Genomic DNA, 10,118 nt, shown 5'->3' with positions numbered 1-10,118 from the left:
GTGTTATTTTATTCTGCCCATCCCCATTCCTTGGGTATTTGTTAACATTCTTCTGGGTAAGCTGCTTGGTTCACAGAATCCTTCTCAACGGGATGGATTATGAAGGTAATAATCAGGGACTTACTGATGTTTTCCCCTTTTCACTAATAATAGGAGACATGTACTGAGCATTTACTTTGTGAGTGATACCGTTTTAAACACTGTAACCAATTACTACATTTATTCTGTCCAGTAACCCTATGTTAAACAATGTAGTGTTTGCACAAAACACAAACTTCTCCTGAGTACTCTAAATACTTTAAACCGTCCCTAGTTTACCTATAGCGATAACAAAAGAATGTATTAGTTACACAATGGTTGAACAATAACAGTAACATTTATAATGATATGTGATTGTTTTTTGAATATGGCTGAACTGTTGCCAGTTGAATCCATGCATGCAGAGCCTGTGATATGAAGGGATGTGTGACTATAGACGGTAGTTCAGTGGACCAGCATTTCAGATTGACATAAGAACGAACTAGGACATGAGACCATAAAGCAGGTGGCTGCAAGGGCGGCAGGCAGTTAGTGAAGAAAAGGCAGGAGTCACATGCTCACATGCTGCAGGCAAATGTAACTCAAGTCTGAGCCAAGTAAAATATTGAACGTATAGAAAAGGAAGAAATTTGGGATGTACAAAAGCAATTAGGATCCAGTTTAGGGCTGTAAGCTGCATCTTAATGTGGGAACTAGATCAAAGATGTGGTTCAGGAAAGTGGAGCAGGAGTAGAAAGGAGAGGGCGTACAAATTCCAGGGTGTAGAAATGTACGGGGAAATGTCCTGGGATCACGGCCCTGAGATGACTCTCTTAGTTCTCTGACATAATACTTCTTAGGTTCTCTCTGTGACTCAAGGAAACATGACTCCATCAGTGCCTGGCAGTTTGTCAGCTACCCAGGCAGCTCAGAGAGCAAAACGCTAAGGCATGTCAGAGGCTCATGCCGTGTGCTAACACCCGGTAACTGGGAACTCTGAAAGCCATACCATGGCAGAACCCAGCAGTGATATGTCTCTGACTGACTCTGAGGTGCCAACGAAGGATACAATGAGACACGGCAGAAGAGTACATTTGAGATTGTATGTCTAGAGGATGAAAGGCTGGGGTTTTAGAAGGGGTTGGTGCTGGAGCCATATTATACATACAGATACTGAAGAAAGTGTGTGAATGGAGATGTCCACATTCTGAGGAAGTACAGTAGGGGATTCAGTGGATCCAGGGGGCAGAGCCTCAGTGAATCATAGCAACCAAAGCAGGAGGATAAAAAATGAAACAGGCTAAGGGATAGGTCTTGGGAGTAGAGAGTTTCCAAAAGGATGCTGTCTTAGGTTCCTAGCTGGGAAGTGTTCTCTGCTCACCCATCTTCTCATACAAACAAGAAACTTCCTTCCAGCAGTTCTCAGGATGCTGTTCATGAGTCTTTCATTTTTCACCTGCCCCTCATTCCAGAGACTCATTCTTTGGCCTTCGTATCCACCTTCATGCCTCACCCCCCTGTAGAAGGAGCCATGCTGTACCCACAGCTGAATGGAAACAACTGGACAACTGTTGCCTTTGACTTGAGGGCTACAGCAAGCAATAGACTTATAACCAGTAGCCTTGTCTCTCTGTGGGCTCCATGGTGGTATCTTTCTGTGGTTAGTAAAGGCAGATAGGATCACTGAACACCACATTTAACACTTACAGAGGCTTTCTGTTGCACTTGAAAGAATACATGCTCTGAGACCCATGACCATGGCCTGAAGGGACTCAGGTTCCTCATTCAGACCCCTTCTGCCTTATCTTCCACAAACTGTCTTACGGAAATAGCATTTACTCGTTGTCTTGTTTCCCTCGCTTTATCTAACTCTTGGTGGAAAGACATTCTATCTTGCTCACAGATGCCTCCGGCATCAGAAATATCACATCTCTGAACATGCATTACAGATACCTGATCAGACTCAGATAATTATTTTCCATAAAGTAATGTCACATTGTCTTTTTATTGACTTTTTGTTGTAGATACATATGCACGTTTAAACATTTCTCATCCTCCACTAGGACACATGTTCTCTCAGGGTAGAGATCATATGCTACTCAGTGACTACAATATACCTCAGTCGGTTACATAGTGGGTGCTTTCTTATTATGTAATCAATGAATGTTAAAATATCCAGAGCTTTCAGGGTACATAGGATTTGGATCCCCTTGTTAGAGCTGATCTTGGACATTCCATTTTGTACAAAGATCATCAAACCCACTCTGGTCTAACAGAGACTTCTTTCCAACGTGACTGAGTGAAGGACCCAGACCTGATTCTGCCATAGCTGGTGACTGTAGAGATATCCCTCCAGTCTCAAGGCCAGAGGGATTAAGAGCAACTGGCTGAGTCACCCCAGAGCAGGGAGTCCACTGGCCACTGCTGGCAAGAAGGGCGGGATCAGGGGCCACAGCATGGGTTTGAACACATGATCTCTGGCCATGCTTTCCTTCTGTCCAGTTGCATTGTGGCAGATTGGCACAGTGTTCAGGTAGCTCCTCACACAGAAGGTCTAGCTGCTGAAAGAAAAGGAAAAATGGAATGTGTATGGAGCAGGACAGGAAGATAGGGAGCCATGGTGACATGGCACACTGGTTAGTTCTTTATCAGCTTGACACAAACTAGAGTTACCTGGGAAGAACATCCTCAGTTAATAAAATGCCACCAACAGATTGCCTAAAACGGAATGTGGGAGGGGCCAACCCTTTGTGAGCAGTGCCAACCTGGGTATGTGGTCCTGAGTTGTATAAGCAATCAGGCTAAGCAAGTATTCGAGAAAAAGGCAGTAAGCAGAGATTGCCCCATAGCCTCTGCTTTAGAACTTCCTGCTTCTAGGTACCTGATTTGAGATACTGCTTTGGTTTTCCCTGATGGTCAACTGTAATTTGCAAGGCAAACAAACCCTTTGGTCTCCAAGTTGCTTTCAGCCAAGGTGTTTTACCATAGCAATAGAAGATAACTAGGACAGAAATGTGTGGGGCCAGGAATCTGAGCTGCACTTTCCATAGAGAAAAGCAGGAAACCAGATACCACTGAGAAAGGCCAAATAGCTCACCAAAATAATGTATTTGACAAAGCATTTTACCAAAGACAATAAATAAACTATGCTTCCTTAGGGAACATGAGTTCTCTTCACCTCTCACTCTTAACCCTAAACATTATCCCCCAGGAATCGATCGTATAAGTTTGTTCAGAGAAGAAAATTCATGATTTTTTAAAACTTCTTTGTATATGTTTTAATTATGTGCATATCTGTTTGTAGTTGTCCAAAGGTCAAGCAAAGGGTATTGAATCCCCTAGAGGTGGAGTTACGGGTGGTGGTGAGCTACCAGTCCTAGATGCTGTGCACTAAACTTCTGCAAGACAAGTGCTAACTCCCGAGTTTCTTCTCTGGCCCCTTCTGTAAACTTTAACTTTCTTGTGAGCTGCTCTCTTAGAGCAATGCTAAAGAGGGGGAGTTGGCTATTCACAACTTTTAGCAGTGTAACTTGAGAACCACATAAGTCCTATATGTATCTACTAAAACAAACCTAAATGGGACTCCCCACATGTGAGCATGTCTTACTCTTTCCCCACATGTCCCCCAATTAACCCCTGTAGTTAAAATCTGTGCTAAAAGTATCTGTAATAGGCTCAAGTTGTGAGTCATGCTGCCTGTCTTGGAATTGTTCTCTTTGAGGAGGTCATGAGTTCTGCTTTTACTTGAATGGAGGCCCTAGTGGGAAAGAGGGATGGTTCAGGTTACTATAGGCGTATGGAAAACACAGAGCAGAACTGTTCCTCTGTGTCCACTGCTCATGACAGAGACCTATCACATTTGCACTAAATAGTTATCCCAGACGTGCCAGAAAGGTATTCATGAGGTACAACCATTCTGCAATGGGCTTTCCAAACCAGTAGCCAAGTGGAGTGATGAGCTAGCTTATATTGGCTAAATAGGCCAGCTTCAGTATGTTGGGATTCTTGTTCTTACATGGAGAAGGATTAATAGTACTTCTTCCTCCCTTGAATGGCAGGAGAAACCTTAGAGTAGCTGCAAACCTGAGCCAACCACCACCTGACGGGTCAAGGTCAACCTCCAGATGTGACCACGTAATATGGAAGATCACAGTCTGACACTGTGCCACCACTGGCTTCTTATTTGAGCAGCTCTCCTGTGAGTAGTAGGCTGGGGATGGTCACACGATGCATCGATGCATCCACTCTGTGTCCGTTCTCTGCCACACCCCTTACCAGTAGGATCCCTTCTTTGATTTGCCTGGCTCTGTCTCCTAACTGAAAGGCCAGCTCTGCCACTTGCTGCCTCAGGGCTTCTCGCAAAGTCCTCAGGTACTCATCTTCTTCCCTGCTCAAAGACAATAGAAAAGAAAACTTCCAAACCATCGCCAGTGAGAGAGAAACCCTACTGTGGTATGGCTTAGGCGCCGCATTTACCTATCTCAAGGCGCTCTCAATTATTTGTAAGAAAGTTACCAAGTTGAGTAAGGATGACCACCATGAATCTCTAAAACATGCCACCTCCCAAATAAGAACACACAATACTCCCCGGTAAGAACTTCACTTTTAAGACCTATCTCCACAGCCATAGGCAATAGGTGAATGAATTCATTTTGGTGATATTTTCCACCCCTGTGACAATAATGCACATTTCTAACCTCCCTGCACAAGTCCCATTCCCATCAATTAAAGAAATCCTGCTGTCCTTTCCTGTCTTCTCATCTGATTACCCCTCTTCTGACCTTCTCAAATAGCCCCAATCTTCAATAATGAGGGTACCCATCCCATGCCGGCTCTCACGGTCTCACACTGAGAAAGCACAACTAAGGCCATGAAAGCAAGGAGCCATCGGATTGCTCATTGGCCCTGCTCCATCATGCTCATCGGCTGCCTGCCCTGATTACCTTCCCTTGCTCCAGGTCTGTGGTCTGCCACTTACTTTTATGCTTGCCTTAGATAATTACCTTTCCTCTTCTGACATGTCCCTGGGATAGAGTGCCTGCTGTCCCATGAAGTGCTGCTCAATTTCCTCTAAGTGCTCCCGGAAACTCTGGCACACCATCTTCATGGTTTCCATCTCGTAGACTGTGCACTGACAACAAAAAAGAACAACCCGAGAGGGGTGAATTTCTGCTAACATGGCTGGAGGAGTCTGCCTTTCTTCCCATGTGGAATGCACCCTTTGCAAAGAAACCCAAGTGCTAACATTTAAAAGAGACCAAGGAGCACCAGCGTATGGCTTGGGAAGAAATTAGGGATTGTATTGTGAGTGGCACTTGGATGAGAATTAATTATGTCCATGGAAGCCCAAGCTAGTCCTAGATGATACAGAGATGCAAGGTGGTGGAGAGAGAACAGGAAGAATCCCCATGGTATAGACTCACACTTAGAAGAACGAAGTCTCCTTTAATCTTGTTCAGTGTTGGTACCCAGTGCCCCATTACTCTTAGCATCAACAACATTGAATACATTTACTCATATGTGTTTGCTCAAGAAAATTTGCTTAGGATTTTTCCCCTTTAGTTTTATCCTTTCTTAACCACAATCCTTGAAGACAGAAATCTACAGGATCCGTTTTCCTCATCAAACAACACCAACTGAGAGAAATGTTAGGCATCCATGGTGTCTTGGAGCTAGAATTAAGATTTGAACTCTTCTTGGCCTCACTCCCCATACTAGTCTTCAATGTTTGCTATCTATTGGTGTTCCTGATTCAATATATTCTTGCAACCTAAGAGCTTTGGAATTATCCACAGATAATAACTCTGACCTGCAGTAAGTTGACCAGACACTTGGCCATGGCCTTAGGATGACTAACATCTAATTAAAATGATTGCCTAAGAAAGCTCAATGTTGCCAGAAATCACACACACACACACACACACACACACACACACACACACACACACACACACACACATACTACTGTTGACCGTATTTGCATGCATTTAGGAATAACCACCTAATGTTGGGGTCTTGTACTTAGAAAAAAATGGTTTTTGCTCTCATCAAACACTGATTGTCTGTAGTTCTTCTTCTAGAGGTAGGACTGTTTTGATTTTTCCTCCATAAATGCTATCCTATAAATAGCTGAGGTCTTTGTAGGTCTTGTGCAGGCAGCCAGGTTGTTGAGAGTTTATGGGTGTAATGTCCCTGTTATGTCCACATTGCCACACAGCTGATATTTCAGTCTCTGGTTCATACAATCTTTCTACACTCTCTTCCATGATGTTCCCCGAGCCTTAGATGTAGGGGTTGTACTATGAATGTCCTGTTTGGGGCCGTGTGTGTGTGTGTGTGTGTGTGTGTGTGTGTGTGTGTGTGTACCACTAACTCTCTGCATTTTGACTGGCTGTGGAGTTCTCTAATAGACTCCATCTGCTGCATGAAGAAGCTGGTGTTGAATGCTGAGCAGTGCAGTGTGTAAGCACCACAGGGAGGCAGGCACAGCAGCACAGACTCCAGCCTTCCTTCTTCAGGACTCATAGCAGTGACTGTTCATGCTGTACAAACTAGAAATGTCTTTGTTAAGGACCTGAGAGCCATTCCTATGACTTGAGCTCAAACTAGAAGTCTCTGTGGGAGGATGGGATTGTGTGGGCTTTGGAGAAGTAACTCAAATGAAACCCATTGAACTGCCATGCCACAAAACCCACCTATAGCCCACCCCACCCCTGCTCCCCTACCCACCCACTCCCACTACTTGGCCCTGGCCTTCCCCTGTACTGGGGCATATAAAGTTTGCAAGACCAAAGGGCCTCTCTTCCCAGTGATGGCTGACTAGATCATCTTCTGCTACATATGCAGCTAGAGACTCGAGCTCTAGGGGTGCTGGTTAGTTCATATTGTTGTTCCACCTATAGGGTTGCAGACACCTTCACTAGCTTTCTCTAGCTCCTCTATTGGGGGCCCTGTGTTCCATCTGATAGCTGACTGTGAGCATCCACTTCTGTGTTTGCCAGGCACTGGCATAGCCTCACAAGAGACAGCTATATCAGGGTCCTTTCAGCAAAATCTTGCTGGTGTATGCAATAGTGTCTGTGTTTGGTGGCTGATTATGGGATGGACCCCTGGGTGGGGCAGTTTTGGGATGGTCCATCCTTTCATCTCAGCTCNAAACTTTGTCTCTGTAACCCCTTCCATNGGAGTTTTGTTCCCAATTCTAAGAAGGGATGAAGTTTCCACATTTTGGTCTTCCTTCTTCTTGATTTTCATGTGTTTTACAAATTGTATCTTGGGTATTCTAGGTTTCAGGGCTAATATCCACTTATCAGTGAGTGCATATTATGTGATTTCTTTTGTGATTGGGTTACCTCACTCAGGATGATACCCTCCAGATCCATCCATTTGCTGAGGAATTTCCATTTTCTGCTGTACTAGCTCCACTGAGTCTCTGCTCTCTCTCACTCTCTTACCCTCTCCTTAAAATGCCCATAATACTCCTGCACAGATCAAAATGAAGTCCAGTTCTTTCCTTTACCATCAGTTCCTAAATCAAACCTGTTTTCACCATGTTAATTGATGTCCTCTGTGTATCTGTGAACCACTGAGCCTAGTTTATTGGTGGTGGGGGGCACTGTGCTGATTTGCTGATTTCTGATCAGCTTTCCCCTTGTCTTGCAATCTATATGGGATGATTCTTTGTGTGCCCATGACCCAGAGGCCCAGGGCCACCACCCACCTGACTTTAACTGATATTAATGCAGGAGGATCTCTAGCTGTCCCAACCAGACCCCCTTCCACATCACTAGAAGCTACTGGCTCCTGCTCGCCCACCTTCTCTCCTTTCCTCTTAACAAAAATCTAATGCTTTACAAGCTGCAATGTGTCTAGCTAAAAGTCCGAATTCCCCAAGCTTCTCTGACAAAGCTTATAGCCAAAGAATGGAGTCATAGAGGATGTTCTGAGCTTTTGAGAAGCAATCTAAATGAGACTTATTTGGCTGCTGGGCCATGAACTCCATCACCCTCTGCTTCTTTTTCTGGACCATCCAATAACATTTTTCATCTTTATCCTCAAAATCACATGGCCAAGATCATAGTCACTTTGTGATTATTATTTGACCTAGCCATTTCATAATGAGAATATTAATCTAGGACTGATACTTTGATATAAAAACTCTACATCATTTTGTTTTGAGTTATTTCATACTGAATGATGTATTCAGCTTTAACACGAGAGAACCTGAGCCAGCTGGGGGAAGTCTTGGACACATACTGATGTTGGTAAGAATACTTAATATATTACCGAATTATGGCTCATAAAAATGGAAATGATCTTGTAGTGCTTGTGAACATCTTTTGTAGATAAGTGTGTAGACAAAAACTCTTTGATGTCTGTGTCTGTAGTCAAAAACGCTGCTCATATTTCAAATACACACCACCTAACTGATCTTTTCCTTCCCAATATCTAAGGAAGTCACTACATGGTATGAAGCTCGATCCGACAGCGTGAGGAGGCACCTGTCCCTCAGAAGGAAGCTGGTCAGTGCTTCAAGTCAGTTTCAAGCTGGTCAGTGCTTCAAGTCAGTTTCGGGTAACTACTTTCAAAGTCCAAGGAGCAGCAAGGCCAGGCCATGCAGCACACTACTCAAGCAGGCTGAGCATCATTATCACTGTGTTTCAAGGGTCAGCTCGATGTGTGTGGGTAACCCCCTGAGACTGGATGGCGGGAGTGTGGAGCTTGGATTTGGAGACTGCTGATGGCCAGCTAGTGACTTAAGACTGCAGTGCTGTGGAAAATTCTGAAGTGCTGCCATCTCCTGGTTATTTAGAAATACACAAGTCCAAGTACTATCAAAAACAGATAGATAGATAGATAGATAGATAGATAGATAGATAGATAGATAGATAGATAGATAGATAGATAGATAAAATTTTTTAGAATAAAGCAAACCCCTGGCCAGGGTAATAACAAGTGTGTGTGTGCGTGTGTGTGTGTGTGTGTGTGTGTGTGTGGTGACATCTCTGTCTTTTTGTCCTAAGTAAAGTCTGGGTCAAACCCACAGGGTCTGCTCTACTGCTGAAACCCATTAATATAAACTTCAACAGTAAGAATAGCAGTATAAAAGCAAACCAACAACATGAGCTTTCACTTTCTAATTGACTCACATTTTTAAACACTCCAAAATTTCTATGTTTAAACCTAAGCCTATATACATACAGATTTTTAATACCCAGGAATCTTATTTTAAGTATGGAAATATGTTTGGATTTGACTTAACATATCTTAATTAAACTATTCCCAAAATTTCATATGTACAAGGTTAATTATATAAATGAATCAGTTTTCCACTAAGAAATGATTGTTAAAAAGTACACATAGGAATCTAATCATATCAACAAACCGGTCTTCTAGGTAAACCAGGCGATCATAGAACAAGCTGTGGGTTTCTCTGTAGTGTCACACATCATGGGAGAGAAGACAATAGAGGGCAGGGAAAGTTTTTTCAAGTCAAGATCTTACATAAAATTTCCCTGACTTTCAACATCTGCTCTGAATGCCTGTTGCCATGAGACAGATAACATCCATCTCTGTTTATAGTCTTCATTTTGCCCACGACCTAGTTTCTGTTTTCTTTTGTCCTTAATACATTTCCCAACCCACTGGGATTCACTTAAAGCCACATTGCCTGCAGAATCTTTTTCCAGGTTTTACAGACCCAGCCAGGCTCATTCACAGCACAGGTCGCTTTCCTTTTCCACTCTTCAAGTTTCTTGACTAACACCCTGCTTGTGGTCTTATCTACATGTGTGTGCAGATGTGTGCAGGTGCGTGTGCATGTGTGTGTGTGTGTGTGTGTGTGTGCAAACAAACACACATTGTAAATGTATATGACCACGTGAGTTTACTGTTCCCATTGAATATGCATTTCTGAACCCTTAAATTTAAAGGAAGAAAAATACATGGCCATCTAGTAAAACTGTGGAATATCCTCATCAGCAAAATCAATTACCTTTGTATTTTCTGTATAATTACAAATTCTTTTCTTATTGTGGTTATGTGTGTCCATGTTCATGTACATGCGGGTGTGTGTGTGTGTGTGTGTGTGTGTGTGTGTG

At 43.3% G+C, this 10,118-nt stretch overlaps 1 protein-coding gene across 1 annotated transcript in view; it reads right to left on the bottom strand.

The window, feature by feature from the left end:
- Positions 1–2,137: 2,137 nt before the first annotated feature.
- Positions 2,138–10,118, bottom strand: part of Itprid1 (ITPR interacting domain containing 1) — a 134,457-nt gene continuing 126,476 nt past the window's right edge. Inside the window, exons 12-14 of the mRNA XM_021191565.1 lie at positions 5,022–5,149; positions 4,294–4,405; positions 2,138–2,579 (exon numbers count right to left, since the gene is read on the bottom strand). Coding sequence (XP_021047224.1) covers positions 2,232–2,579; positions 4,294–4,405; positions 5,022–5,149 — 588 coding nt within the window. The 3' untranslated portion in view covers positions 2,138–2,231. The remainder of the gene's footprint in view (positions 2,580–4,293; positions 4,406–5,021; positions 5,150–10,118) is intronic.

Source organism: Mus pahari, chromosome 2, assembly GCF_900095145.1.
Source record: "Mus pahari chromosome 2, PAHARI_EIJ_v1.1, whole genome shotgun sequence".
Lineage (NCBI taxonomy): Eukaryota > Metazoa > Chordata > Mammalia > Rodentia > Muridae > Mus > Mus pahari.
This window is presented reverse-complemented; position numbering and strand designations above follow the sequence as displayed.